The sequence below is a fragment of the Saccopteryx bilineata genome, chromosome 6 (assembly GCF_036850765.1).
Source record: "Saccopteryx bilineata isolate mSacBil1 chromosome 6, mSacBil1_pri_phased_curated, whole genome shotgun sequence".
NCBI classification, from domain to species: domain Eukaryota; kingdom Metazoa; phylum Chordata; class Mammalia; order Chiroptera; family Emballonuridae; genus Saccopteryx; species Saccopteryx bilineata.
Genome location: NC_089495.1, coordinates 168,535,026 through 168,550,485, shown reverse-complemented (window position 1 = coordinate 168,550,485; position 15,460 = coordinate 168,535,026). Strand labels below are relative to the sequence as shown.

At 45.7% G+C, this 15,460-nt stretch overlaps 1 protein-coding gene across 2 annotated transcripts in view; it reads left to right on the top strand.

Annotated features, from left to right (window-relative positions):
• CFAP61 (cilia and flagella associated protein 61) overlaps positions 1 to 15,460 on the top strand; it is a 381,775-nt gene that overhangs the window by 114,476 nt on the left and 251,839 nt on the right. For both annotated transcript variants that reach the window (XM_066236726.1, XM_066236727.1), the window contains exons 10-11: positions 11,118 to 11,215; positions 14,762 to 14,836. In XM_066236726.1, coding sequence (XP_066092823.1) covers positions 11,118 to 11,215; positions 14,762 to 14,836 — 173 coding nt within the window. The remainder of the gene's footprint in view (positions 1 to 11,117; positions 11,216 to 14,761; positions 14,837 to 15,460) is intronic.

The window sequence follows — 15,460 nt, the reverse complement described above, 5'->3', positions numbered from 1 at the left end:
TTCTGTGAGTTTGACTATTTTAGATACTTTGTATACGTGAAATCATGCAGTATACCAGGGGTCTCAAACTCGCGGCCCGCTGAACAATTTTGTGCGGCCCGCAGACTAATCCACGAAGTTCAAAATATTTTGGATAAAATTAAGTAAGCCTAGGGGCCTAGTTGTATTTTTCATTTCTCTAGCATCCTAGCTAGATATTAGCTTAGTTAACAGCAGTTGTGATGCGAACTACAGTTTCTGGTCGTTTTGTGACACTGAGTAAACTGCATGTACGATTGTGCTTGTTGTACTGATTTTTTTTTTGTTTTCAACTGCAGTGAGAAAAGTGTTGCGTAACAGTTGCCTTTTGTAGACCTAGTGCGACCCACCGAACGGCTGTGATCTTGCTCTGCGGCCCACATGCTGAGTTGAGTTTGAGACCCCTGCAGTAGACAGTCTGTCCTTCTGTGGCTGTCTTATTTCACTGAGCATACTGTGTACAGGATTCATCCATATTGTCATGTAGTGCAGCAATTTCTTCACTTTAACTTTGAATAATACTCCATTCTATGTGTATACCACAGTTTCTTGACCTATTTGGGATGTTCTAGTTATTTTGTTTTTATTACTAGCTTTTAGTAATTGCATTGAAGTCAGAGAACCTTCCCTGTAGCATTTTAATTTTTTAAAGTTTGTTGAGCATGTGGTCAATTTCTGTAAATGTTCCTTGAGTCTATGGAAAGAGTATGTATCCAGTTGTTGGTAGGTGCAGGGTTCTATATGAATCAGGCACATTTGATAATAATATTGTCAAGCATTTTATTCTTATTGATTTCATCACTGGGTTGATCAGTTCATGAGAGATATGTTATAACTTCTTTCTTTGCTTTTGGACGTATTGATTTTTACTGATAGTCTATCCTTTTTTTATTATATATTTTGAGTCTATGTTATTCGGTGCATAATTTTTAAATCATTATAAATCTTCTTTGAACTTCTAAAACTCAATTATGAAATATTCTTCTTTATCCCTAGTTACTTTTTAATGTGCCTTCAAGTCTACTTTTTCTGATTTGACATGGTCACACCTGGCTTTCTTTGATTCGTGCATGACATATCTTTTTTTAATTCTTTTATTTTCATGCTTATTTACACTTTAGATGTGTCTCTTGTAAATAGCAGAGAATTTGGTTGTGGTTGTTTTTAATTTAGTGTGACAACCATTGTCTTTTAATTAGAGTATTTAATCTGTTTACTTTCTATGTTCTTATGGGTTTATAAACCCATCCTAATTTATATATATTTCTTATATTTCTATGTTTCATTCCTGGTGTTATTTATTTGTGTCTTTTTCTTACATCTCACCAGAGTCAATTTAATTAGTATTTTCCAAGAACTAGCTTCAAGATTTAATCAATTCTTTTATATTTTGTGACTACATCATTAATAATTCATTGCCACAATTCTGCTGCTAACAAATGACTACAAACCACAGTGACATACCATAATAAGCATGTTTTGGTCCTGGCCAGTGGCTCAGTGGATAGAATGTCGGCCTGGCATATGAATATTCCAGGTTCGATTCCTGGTCAGGGCACACAGGAGAAGTGACCACCTGCTTCTCCCCCTCAGCCTTACTTTTCTCCCTCATCCCTTCCCGCAGCCAGTAGCTCGATTGGTTTAAGCATCAGCCCGGCACTGAGGATATCTCAGTTAGTCTGAGTGTATCAGCTTCAGGTGCTAAAATATAGCTCAGTACTCAAGCATTGGCCCCAGGCAGGGTTGTTGGGTGAATCCCGGTCAGGGCACATGCAGGGGTCTGCCTCACTATCTTCCCTCCTTTCACTAAAAGAAAACCCAACCCACTAAACAACAACAACCAAAACAAACAAACAAAGAAACAAACAAAGCATGATTTGAAACTCTGGCTGGATAGCTCAGTTCGTTGGAGCATTGTCCTGAAGCGCAGAGGTGCCAGTTTGATCCCCAGTCAGGGCACATACTGTTCCTGTCTCTCTGTCTCTCTTTCCCCGCCTCTCTCTAAATAAAACAAAAACAAACTAACAAAAATAAGCATGCTTTGCTCATGCAGCTGGGGTAGCTAGGCAGCTCTGCTGATCTTGGCTGGGTCTTCTCACAGGTCTTTGGGCTGGTTGCATATTGGCTGATCTAGCCTGGCCTTGGCTCCGCTTCCTGTGCCTCTTTCCTGACTGGGCATATTCTCCTGACTGCACAGAGCTGGCTGGGCTATTCTCATGGTGATGGCGGAGGTAAAAGAGACTGAATGGAAACACACAAGGCCTCTTGAGGTCTAAGCTTTGAAACAACTCATGTCATTAATCTAAAGCAGGTCACATGACTGAGCCCATAATCAGAGCGAGGGGATATTTCATGGCAAAAATACTATAGGGAGGGTGAAAAATTAGTATCAGCATTGCAATCTACACACACACACACACACACACACACACACACACAAAAGCATAATGCTGATGATTTTTGTCATGGCCTTCTTTCTCCTGTCGTGAGGAGACAGAAGTTCTAATTTAGACTGAAGGATTCTAAACCTATGGCCTCATCTCAAGACAGTGGGCTGGGAATGGCCAGTGCGCTAAGCTCAGTGTATCCTAGTATATGGTTTGGAGTCTGCACTGCACTCCAGGTGGGAGGACTTTCCTTGAAAAATGTGAACAACCTGTGTCCTCCTTTCATGCAGCCTGTTTAGTGTTTTTCTTTGTATCATTGTGGATTTTGTTATCAACTTTTTGCTGTTTATTTGGTCAATCAGCAAATGCTAAGTATATCTCATAGTTTTAGGGGTCTAGTCTAGTACATGGTGAGTCTAGTACTGTACTATGGCAGGATAAACATGCAAGACAAATGAATTTACAATAAGAGAATTATTTTTAAAGGATAAAAAATTATGGTGGGTGCATAGCAGAATAAAATGTAAGCCATCTTAAGAGTATCAACACAGACTTTATAGAAAAGAAAGCTTTTGAGTCAAAGCTTCAAAACCAAATTTGATGCCTGGCTGGATGGCTTGGTTGGTTGGAGCATCGTCCTGGAGCCCAGGGGTTGCTGACTCGAGCCCCAGTCAGGGCACATACAGAAAGAGATCAATGTTCCCCTCTCTCTTTCCTTTCCTCTCTCTCTCAAAATCAGTAAAGTAAAAAAAAAAAAATGTTTTAAAAATGAATGTGAGCTTTCTAGGTGAATAAGCAGAAAGATTTTCTTGGCAGAAGGAACAAAATGTATAAAACGAGATACTCGAGACGGTGGCTTGCTCGGGAAAAGCACAAGTGCAGTGTTGCTGGAGCACGAATGGAGGGCGTGGCTGGAGACGAAGCAGGGAAGGCGGCTGAGGAGAGCCAGTCAGGACCTCCCATTCCTTACAGAGGAGGCTAGGTTACATTCAATCACAACGGGACTGATCATGGACCACTGGAAATCTTTAATTAGGAGGGGCTACATGGTCAACTTCCAAACACGAGGGAGACTTTGTAAGGGCCACTAGAGTGTCCAAGGAAAAGATAAAGAGGGACTGAACCAGAAGAATGATTATGGATGAATCTGGGAGATGTTTTGGAGAGTTTAATGGAACTTAGTGTTTTATCACACGTGGGAAATAAGGAAGGTTGTAGAAAGAGGAGATATGAAGCATGTCTTCAGAAACTGGTTGGATATTGGACCCATTTTGCTAGATGAGACTAATAAGAGTGAATGAAGTATTTATTTATTTTATTTTTTTGTATTTTTCTGAAGCTGGAAACGGGGAGAGACAGTCAGACAGACTCCCGCATGGGCCCGACCGGGATCCACCCGGCACGCCCACCAGGGGGCGATGCTCTGCCCCTCCGGGGCGTCGCTCTTTTGCGACCAGAGCCACTCTAGCGCCTGGGGCAGAGGCCAAGGAGCCATCCCCAGCGCCCGGGCCATCTTTGCTCCAATGGAGCCTCGCTGCAGGAGGGGAAGAGAGAGACAGAGAGGAAGGAGAGGGGGAGGGGTGGAGAAGCAGATGGGCGCTTCTCCTGTGTGCCCTGGCCGGGAATCGAACCCAGGACCTCTGCACGCCAGGCCGATGCTCTACCACTGAGCCAACCGGCCAGGGCCTGAATGAAGTATTTAATGGAGATGCTATGATTTCTGATTTGGACAAGCTGACCTTCCTCATAAACACTGGACTATACAGCACTTAGCCAGCAGCAGGTGCCTGCTGAGGTAGACTAAAACATGACGTACCAAAAGATGTCTACTTCTGCTTTCTAATTCTTGGAATCTATAAATGTTACCTTAATTTTAGAAAAATAAAGGGGAGGGGGTTGTAGGTGTGATTAAGGATCTTGAGATGAAGAGATTATTCTATATTATCTGAGGGGCCTAAAATGTCATCACATGTCTTCTGAGAGAGAGACAGAGGGAGATAATGCAGAAGAGGAGCACTGCCACATGACCACAGAGGCGGACATTGGAGGCCTGGGGCCACATGGCAAGGAGTGCTAGCAGCCACTGTGAGCCACCAAAGCTTGAAGAGTCAGAGACCAGTTTTCTCCTGGAACCTCTAGAGCAGTGGTCCCCAACCTTTTTTGGGCCATGGACTGGTTTAATGTCAGAAAATATTTTCACAGACTGGTCTTTAGGGTGAGATGGATAAATGTATCACGTGACTGAGACAAGCATCAAGAGTGAGTCAGATGTAACAGAGGGAATCTGGTCATTTTTTAAAAATAAAACATCGTTCAGACTTAAATATAAATAAAACGGAAATAATGTAAGTTATTTATTCTTTCTCTGCGGATCAGTACCAAATGGCCCACGGACTCATACTGGTCCGTGGCCCGGGGGTTGGGGACCACTGCTCTAGAGGAAGCATGGCCCTGATAACTCTTGATTTCTGCCCAGGATGCTGATTTTGGACTTCGGGACTCCAGCGCTGGAAAGAATATGTTTCTGTTGTTTTAAAACATCAAGTTCATGGTAATTTGTTACAGAAGCTACAGGAAACTAACACAATTAGGAAGAAGACCAAAGGGCCAGAGGCTACCTAGGAAAGGAAGACATGTCAGGAAATAAGGACATCTTCACTCTTCAGCAAAATCCTCGAAGGAGTTATGTTTATTGTTCCCATTCTGTTTTATTGTCTTACAGCTACTACTTGTCCTTTAGGTCTCAGCTTCACTGTTGGGAAGGACTTCTCTGACTACTCAGCCTACAGTAGCTCCCAAGGTCTTATTTGCTACGCGCCCTCTATCATAACTTAGTAATTTCTTGTCCATTCACTAACTAACTTGCTTTGGCTGTGCAGGTTAGCCTTTTCCATTGCTGAATCCCCAATATCTACAATGTCATTGTCTAACAGAGTTGGTGTGAAATGTAAATTTTTAAATGAAAGAATTAATAAATGAACATTCAGTGTGATAGTTAAGGGTGTGTGTGTGTGTGTTTGTGTATGTATGTACGGTATGTGTGTACACCCTCAGATTCCAATCACATGTGAGCCTCTTTAAGTAAAAAGGACTACATCTTATTTATTATGTACTTCTGGTACCCATCTGAGTGCCTACAAGTCATTGTTCTTCATTAAACTTTAGTTGAAAGAATGACTTAACTAGAACCTCTAATCTTTTCTCTTTTCTTTTCTTAAAACCGAGTGACTTAAACTCATTTGTCAAACTCATTTTAATACTATCCATAGTATTAAAATACTAAACAAAAATGACTCTTTTGTAATATTTTGAAAACAGAAATTTACTTTTATAATTAGACATTTTTTTTGGAATCTTAATTGCATTAGCAATACACAAAACTGCCCTCCTTTAAAAAATTAGGATAATTCAGTTAAAGTTGAGTTCCCTTTGATCAGTGTCCAAGCCTGGTTCTCACTCTCCTGCCTAGAAATAGCCATTGTTATAACTTCAACATGAATTCACCCAGATCTCTGTTATGCTTTTACATGAAGTCCATGTAGTCATAGAAAAGACACTACCACTTTGAGGCAGTTAAAAATATATACATATGGTGTCTTTTGGGTGTGTGACATTTTGAAATTTGCTTCTTCACTCAGCCTTTGAGATGAATAGTGTCGACATGCACGGGTCCAGGACACTTCTTTTACCTTCTGGGTGAAAGCCACTGAATAGAATGTGCCACATTTGCCCTTAGATGAACATTTACATTTTCCCCCATCGTTTTGTTATTACAAGCAATGCTGCAGTCGACATCCTTGTGCATGTCTCCTTGAGCCCCTTGCAAGAATTTTCACAGGCTGTTATTCCCAGAACCGTTCTTGCTCGGCTTGGAAATACTCCCATTGCCACCAAAGGTGGCCACACCTGCAGCCTTCTCAGAGCTTTTCCTAGTTCTCCCAACAATTAGTGTTGTCAGCATTTTTAACTTTTGCATTTGTGATGGAGGTGAAAGGAGGTAACATTGTTTTGATTTTATTTCTTTGATGTGATTGAGAGTGACTGCTTCTGTATGTTTATCAGCCATTTCTCCATGTATCTCTACTTTTTAAAAAATGTTTCAGGGTACTTTTGACAAAATGCTTAAATTTTTGATGTGAGAAAATAGGTCAATATTTTTCTTTTAAGAATTCTGCCTTGGCCCTGGCCGGTTGGTTCAGCGGTAGAGCGCTGGCCTGGCGTGCGGAGGACCCGGGTTTGATTTCTGGCCAGGGCACATAGGAGAAGGGCCCATTTGCTTCTCCACCCCCCCTCCTTCCTCTCTGTCTCTCTCTTTCCCTCCCGCAGCCAAGGCTCCATTGGAGCAAAGATGGCCCGGGCGCTGGGGATGGCTCCTTGGCCTCTGCCCCAGGCGCTAGAGTGGCTCTGGTCGCCGCAGAGCGATGCCCCAGAGGGGCAGAGCATCACCCCCTGGTGGGCAGAGTGTCGCCCCTGGTGGGCGTGCCAGGTGGATCCCGGTCGGGCGCATGCGGGAGTCTGTCTGACTGTCTTTCCCCATTTCCAGCTTCAGAAAAAAAAAATACAAAAAAAAAAAAAAAAAAAAAAGAATTCTACCTTTTGCATTATTAAGGAAGAAATTTTCTTCCCCCAAGATTATAGAGATAATCTCCTATATTTTTGCTAGTAATTTTAAACTATTTAAAAATATATTTAGGCTATTAATTTATCTGCAAAATATTTTTGTACATTCTATGAAATAGAGGCTCAAATTAATTATTTCCCACCTGGTTCGTCAGTGCTGATGATGGTATACTTTATTCTTTCCCTACCAGCTCAAAATGCCACCTTTAACATATGTCGTAACGGTCTGACTTTTTTCTGGACTTCATTCTGTTCTGTTTCTACTTCAGTAAAACTTTTAATAATAAGGATTTAGAGTGTCTTAATAGTCACTAGGAAATTTGGCCTACTCATTTTTTTGACAGATACAGAGAGAGAGAGAGAGAGACAGAGAGAGGGACAGATAGGGACAGGCAGGAAGGGAGAGAGATGAGAAGCATCAGTTCTTCATTGCAGCTCCTTAGTTGTTCATTGATTACTTTCTCATATGTGCCTTAACCAGGGGGCTACAGCAAAGCAGAGTGACCCCTTACTCAAGCCAGTGACCTTTGGGCTCAAGCCAGCAACCATGGGATCATGTCCATGATCCCACAATCAATCTGGCAATCCCGTGCTCAAGCTGATGAGCCAGCACTCAAGTCAGATGAGCCTGCACTCAAGCCGGCGACCTTGGGGTTTCAAACCTGGGTCCTCTGTGTCCCAGTCCGATGCTCTATCCACTGTGCCACCGCCTGGTCAGGATTTGTTCTTATTTCTTAAAATTTTGTTTACTACTTGCTTCTTCATATTTACGCTTCTATAATCAGTATATTTAATTTCACAGAAAAATCTTGTTGGGATTTTTGATTGCTATTTAAAATAAATGTAAAAATACCCACCAGATTATGTACTATTATTTTTTCCTAATGTCTTCAAAATGTATTATTTGGCTTTCTCTATTTATTAGTCCTATTAGTAAAGAGCAGGACAGACCTGGGTCAGGTGGGACCTAAAGTCTATATAATTTGGAAGCCCTCTTTAGAAAAAAAAGCGCACAATTATGACTGCGGTAGTAGCCGTCCCTTGGCAGGGGCCCGGGCTCCCACTTGTTAGTGTGCGGTAAACCCACTCTAGGTGATAAGCAGTCTCACACAGACAGGCCCAGCAAATTGTGTCTCCACTCTCACTAAAATAAAGACCTAGTTCATGACTTCTAAACTATGTAGGTGGTATAAGCAATAAAATTACAATTAAATTTGCAGCCTCAATTGCAATTTTAGTTGTGTGTTATATAACAGCACTACCTCAACTTCCCTGGGATAGCACCTCACATTTGAGGATCTCAGGGTACATTGTGGAAATTAACTAATTAAACCTCACAGAACTCCAGAGACACAGGAAGGAAACATAGCATCACCTCGCCCCGTTCTGAAATGCAGCCACCTCTGGGGACTAGCGCAGCAGCTGCTAATAATGAACTGCAACACCCCACGACAGCTTAGCCAAGACAGTTAGTAATGGTAGTTGGTAATTCATTGTCTTATGAACATCAGACTGTCAAGCAGTGAAGTCACCACCTGGATTATTATTAGTTCACCACACATCTAACCCCTTCTTTAAGATTTCTGATTTCTGAGTCATTTTGTCATAATTATAAAAGAAATATATGCACAATAAAGGTCTAGTTTCCTTTTAGTTGTGTTTTTGTAGTTATTCAAATTTAAAACTTAAAATAGCAGAAGACTTTTTTAAAAAAAATAAAGTTCAACTTAAGAATAAAGAGGAATTGATGTATATGCTTTTTATAATAATTCAAAAAGTTTGCTGTTCGAGTTCGATTCCTGGGCAGGGCACACAGGAGAAGCACCCATCTGCTTCTTCACCCCTCCCCCTCTCCTTCCTCTCTGTGTCTCTCTTCCCCTCCCGCAGCCAAGGCTCCATTGGAGCAAAGTTGGCCTGGGCACTGAGGATGTCTCCTTGGCCTCTGCCTCAGGTGCTAGAGTGGCTCTGGATGCAACAGAGCAACGCCCCAGATAGGCAGAGCATCGCCCCCTGGTGGGCGTGCCAGGTGGATCCCGGTCGGGCGCATGCGGGAGTCTGTCTGATGCCTCCCCATTTCCAACTTCAGAAAAATACAAAAAAAAAAAAAAAAGTTTGCTGTTGAGTAAAACGAATCAGTGATGGTAGAAGTCAAAAGAGCAGCTATCATGAGGAGGTGTGTTAGCTGCATGGGCCTGGAGGGGAGTTTCTGGGCCCTGGAAATGCTTTAGATTTCATTTGGATGCTTCTTTATGGGAGTAGATATGTGAAGAAATCCACAGATTTCATCATATGGATTAGTTCTCAATAACAAAGTAAATTGACCTAAAAATCATGCTGTTCTTGTCATCATGAGAACACTAGAAACCCCATGTAGACTATCTGGAAAGTTCTGCAGGAAGCAGGACTTATTCAGGAACTAGAGACATGATACATTTTATTCTCCCCAAAGTATCTTTCTTCAGAAGTGGGATTCTAAGTCTTACACTCCTCTCTCACTTTTTCTCCAGAAGAGCTACTTGTCATGCCAGGACGCAGTTCTCTCCTCAGCATACTGCCCTCTACATCTCCTCTCACATCTCATTTTCCTCTTGGAACTTCATGCTACTTCATTCACCTACATCTTTCTGAGAAGCGGGTTAGGGTATGAGCAGTCCAGGGACTTGGGATTGAGCAGTCTCTGAAGGGGCAGGTGCGGGAAGAAAGCAGCGAGAGCCTGGCTGGGTGGTGGCGCAGTGGATGGAGCGTCACACTGGGATGCGGAGGACCTGGGTTCGAGACCGCGGGGTCGCCAGCTTGAGCACGGGCTCATCTGATTTGGATGGGGCTCGCCAGCTTGAGCCCAGGATCGCTGGCTCGGGCGGGGGGTCGCTTGGTCTGCCATGGCCCCCGGTCAGGGCACATGTGGGAGGGCAATCAATGGACAACTGAGAGACCACAACGAGGAATTGATGCTTCTCATCTCTCTCCCTTCTTGTCTGTCTGTCCCTCTCTCTGACTCTCTCTGTCTCTGCCATTTAAAAAAAAAAAAAAAGGCAGCGAGAGAGGAGGATGGAGAGGAGGATGCAGAGAGGCCCTGCCGCCCTGGCCCCACCGTGTCTGATGTGGTGGGCAAGGCCGGAGACAAGAGACAGAGCGGCAGGCCCGTGCTGGCAGCAGCGTCTCTGGAGTCTCCAGCAGCGCCAGGGTCCCTCCTGCATCTGTGGCAGCACTCGGGGAGGGGCAGCCCCCAGGCAGAGCGTCCAGGAGCTGCTCTGAGCTACAGCCCGAAGGCTGAGCGCAGATGTCCTGGATGAGTATCTCCAGCAGTGCAGATGCAGGGCGAGCCCAAAAGGAGGGGGGGAGGGCTGAGAAGGGGGCGGGGCTGAGAGGGGAGTGGTGAGGAGGAAGGAGGAAGAAGGGGAGGAAGGAAGAGAGACCAACAGGAAGAAAGAAAGATGCAGAAAGAAGAAAGAAAGTTGAAAGAGAAAGAGGAGGAGGAAGGGAAAAGCTTTTCAGACAAAATGGGGAAAATGTTTTTGTAGTATAAGTTTTAGTGAAAGTTAAATAAATGAACACTACCCTGATTATTGACTTTCCAGAACATACTAAACCATCACTCTCAGTTCAGTTCTTGCTTAGAAAGCAGAAAAAAGAGTGGCCATCATCAGACTGCACGTTCACAATAGTTTCTAAGGGGAAATAGCCCTTGTGCTAATCTCTGGTGTTCAGATATAGCTAACTGTGGTCTTTCCCACGTTCTATTGTAAAACCATCCCAAAGCCTGCCATCCAGGAAGTTGATAATCTGTTGTTTATAAACATCAAAGGGGCTTCCATGATAGGATCACACAGCTAGTAACTGGCAGAGGGGGAGGGCTTCTCGGTGTCAAGGCAGGCCCATCGCTGGCATCATCTCCCTCAGGTGGAGGAGGCATAGAGAGGGGAGGTGGGCTGTGAAGACCCTGCTCTTCCCGCCTCATGGTGCTGCCCATGCAATGCAATCTTTGGGATGTGCTGCAGTTTAGAAATACATTACTGCGCGGTCTCTAATTTCCTGTGGCTCTGCAGATATTTATCCTCTGTGTTCTGACCTGTGCCATTGTCTCTCACAAAGATGCTGAGCTCAGGAGTAGCAGCCAGGATTCCCAGAAAACGGTCATGGAGCCACAGGAACCTGTCATTTCAGAGGGCAGGGAAAGGACAAGTATCCAGGTAACTGAGATCATTCACTCATTTCTGGGACACAGGGTGGTCCTAGGGGCTGCTTGTGGGGTCAGGGTCAGGGTCAGGGTCAGGGCCGTCCTGGTGACTTAGGCTTAAGCCAGCGACCATAGGGTAATGTTAATGACCCCGTGCTCAAGCTGGCCAGTCCACCTTCAAGCTGGCAACCTTAGCGTTTCGTGCCTGGGACCTCAGCATCCCAGGTCAACGTTTTATTCACTGCGCCACCGCCTGGTCAGGCACCAAGAAGTTCTAACGTCTGATGCAAAAAGGTGCAGTAGCACTAAGAGCACCAGGCTCGGGGAGACAGTGAGCTCAGAGGGCGCAGGCTGTGTGTTTGTAGTAGACATATTGGAGCCTCACTGCTACCTTCAGAAACACAATTCAGAATGGAATGTCATCCCTCCTCCACCTCCCCTCTCACCCATTCCCTGATGTCAGGAGGCCGCGGTGGACACAGCTGCCCAGTTAAAGCCAGTCAAAACATCCAGACTTCCTTTTTTTTTTTTTTTTTTTTTGTATTTTTCTGAAGCTGGAAACAGGGAGAGACAGTCAGACAGACTCCCACATGCGCCCGACCAGGATACACCTGGCACGCCCACCAGGGGCTACGCTCTGCCCCATCAGGGGGCGGGCGATGCTCTGCCCCTCCGGGGCGTCGCTCTGCCACGACCAGAGCCACTCTAGCGCCTGGGGCAGAGGCCAAGGAGCCATCCCCAGCGCCCGGGCCATCTTTGCTCCAATGGAGCCTTGGCTGCAGGAGGGGAAGAGAGAGACAGAGAGGAAGGAGGGGGGGGGGGATGGAGAAGCAAAATGGGTGCTTCTCCTATGTGCCCTGGCCAGGAATCAAACCCGGGTCCCCCGCACGCCAGGCCGATGCTCTACCACTAAGCCAACCGGCCAGGGCCCATCCAGACTTTCTGATGAGACCTACACAGTGTCCACATACTCAAATGAGGCAGCATTCTCCTTTCTGCACAGTTTGGCCTTGCATGCTGCAGAGAGGCCCCGCACAGCTCCCCAGAGAGCTGTGGCTCTACGGTTCTGGCCGGGCCTGGGCAGGAGCCCGCGCCCCTTCTGCTGACAGAGCTCTCCTCGGGCTGCTCCTGCCACCCTTACCTGTGGAAGGGCCCGTCAGTGGGGTCATTTCCTGGCTAGCACTGTCATCCTGGTCCTTCATGGGCACAGGGTGCGGCCAGCATCCTAAGGGGTGCCTCCCCACTACGCCCCTTTAGCTTCTGGTCCTCCTGTCTCCTCCATCCAGCCGGCCCAGAACCCATTCCTGAGCCATGATGCGGGGCCAGGGTAGTGACCAATTCTTTTTTATTTCTCCTTTCCAGCCTTACACAAAACAACATTCCCCTTGCCCCTCACTCATGCAGAGAAAACCTTGGGGACAAAAGGGTAGATGGAGGACATTTATCTTAGCACGAGGCCACCTGGCTAATCCTCCCAGTTTTCATATTGTCTCAATGGAAAATGCGTTCTTATCCCACGAACCACAAAACACCAAATCTGTAGCTGGCCGGGTGTTGTGTTGTATTTCGAGTGCTGACTTAGACTCTGCAGAGGTGGGGACTCAGCCTGGTCCGGCTTTGCCCTCCGTGCTGAGTACCGAGACCGGAACACCTCCTCGGCCTTCGAGAGAGGTGCCGGTGTGCTGGGGGTGGGGTGGGGGGGGAGCACCCTTATTCTGTGTGTGGAAGGGGCTGAGAAATACCTCAGAAGAAGGAGCTGAGGGATATTGAACCTTTTAAAGAAGGTATATGACATGAATTAGATTGAGGGAAATGAAGCTTATGAATGGAATTAAAAATAACAACAACTTTGTGCAAGGACTTGTGCTTCTGGCAAGGATGGAGGAACAAAACTGGATTTACTGTCATACCTGAAACAACCCAAAGTGGGCTCAATATACGAAATAACAGTTTTTAAGATACTGCTCATCAGGTAACAGTGGAGAGTGATGCCTGAGAAACGGGAAGCAAGCCGGAGGCCTCTGACTGCCCTGGCCGGAGAGGCCAGTGGGAGCCCGCGGTTCCCCGGAATGCTGAGGCAGACCTGTGGGTCTGTGGTGACGGCAGCCGCTGAGGGTTGCAGGACAGAGGACCCAGGGAGCAGAGAGCTGCTCAGAGAGAGGAGTTACACACCAGCAGAGGGTCACTCTGGAGTATTCCGCTGAGCACTGTCCAGCTCATGCACGTGAGGAAACCGTGAAAGGCCAGTGTGAGGAAACACCCTCCCAGAGGATTAGAGTTATCAGTGCCTGGTGCTCATACAGACTGGGAAGAGTGCCTGATTCCCTTCAGCCAGACAGGAGGGCCTATGATTCCCAGGGCATTAGGAGAGCATGCAGGACAATGATTAGCTCTGGAGGGAGAACTGCTCCAGTGCTAACACATTTTTAGAGCAAGACCCAAAAGGACCAAACTGTCCCTCCCTCCCTCCCTCCCTCCCTTTCTCTCTCTCTCTCTCTCTCTCTCTCTCTCTTCCCTTTCTCCCTCCCTCCCTCCTTCCCTCCCTCTCTTCCTCCCTTTCCCCTTCCCCTTCCCCTTCCTTCCTTTCTTCCTTTTTTTTTTAGTGGGAGGAGGGGAGACAGACTCCCACATGTGCCCTGACTGGGATCCACCCCACAACCCCGAGCTATCCTCAGTGCCCAGGACCATCACTCAGACCAACTGAGCTCTCCTCAGTGCCCGGGGCCAACACTTGAACCAATCAAGCCACTGGGTTTTAGGAGGGAAAGAAGGAGAGAAAAGGGAAGGGAGGGGGTAGAAGCAGATGGTTACTTCTCATGTGTGCCCTGACTGGAGATCAAACCCAGGACGTCTGCATGCTGGGCTGACACCCTATCACTGAGCAAACTGGCAAGGGCCTCTTCTAGCTCCCTGACATTCTAATTAAACTTTATCTTATAAAAAATTAATTAATAATAAGATCAGTGTGTCAGTGATAACACACTGTGGGATAACTTCAGGTACCTAAGATGTGCATAACTGGAGTCCATAAAAAAAAGGAGAGAGAGGTTGTAAAAAATATTTGAGAAGTAATAACTAAAAAATTTTAAATTTTATGAAAACAGTAAATCTACAGGCATAAGCTCAACAAATAGCAAACACAATGGACGTGAAAAAATATATACCATACAGTCTTTGTCAAATAGTGGGAAACCAGTGATAAGGAGAGCTTCTCACATTTGGTAGTGGTGATTGCTTAAAAACCTATAGCTAACATTATACTGGTGAGAGACTGAATGCTTCCCACCAAGGTCAGGAACCAGGAAACAATGTCTGCTCTCCCCACTGCTATTCAAAATTATACCGGAGGTTCAAGCCAGTACAAAAAGACAAGAAAAGAAATAAAAGGCACCTAGATTGAAAAGTAGAATTAAAACTCTCTTCTATTTGAAGATAATCATCTAGCATCTGCAGAATAGCTACTGTGACGTGCTCACTACCACACACCAGGAGGCACTGGAGCTGGTCTGAGCCACTGTGGGCGCTGACTGATTCCCATGTTTTGCCATTGTCATTGCAGGGAAAAATCACAGAAGAAGCTGCAGCTGAGGAACTGTCACCCGCAGTCGAAAGTGGAAATACTAGTGAAATGAAGGTAAGTCTTCGCTGCGGTCTGGTTGACCCCCGTGCAGCTCTCTTCTCGCCACTAGAGCCTGTGACCTCTCCTCCGCCAGGCTCCCTGCTTCTGCTCGTCTCCATCTGTCGCATGCTTTTCGGCCTGCGCCACAGAACCTTCCTAGATCTACTTTTACTTTACCATGATTAATCCTCTGTTCTCTATCCCTTACAAAGCTCAGACCTAGAAGTTACACCTTCTGCATCAATTATTTGCAACAATTTCAGTACATAGAGATTTTTCCCTTTTTTCCATTGTCCACAGAGAAAACATTTTGTAGAGGCAAAACATTTGTAAGAATTTTCTGCAACTGTATGTATCATATGTAAATACATGTGCTTATATACACTCTTACATGTGTCATATGTCATTCTTCCGCATTCGGGTTCCAGTAACCGCTCCTTCCTGCGATGGGTTCAGTCGAGGGCTGGAAGCATCTCCTGCCGGTTGTGATCCCTGGGGCACTTCCTCGCCTTCGTTGGTTCTCCTTCACCGCCCACACCTTCACACGCAGTCCTTTGTGAGACCTGCCTTGTCCGCTCCACTCACATGCACAGTCTACTTCCTGCTAGAAAGCTGAGAATCCAGTGGAGATCGCAGGGC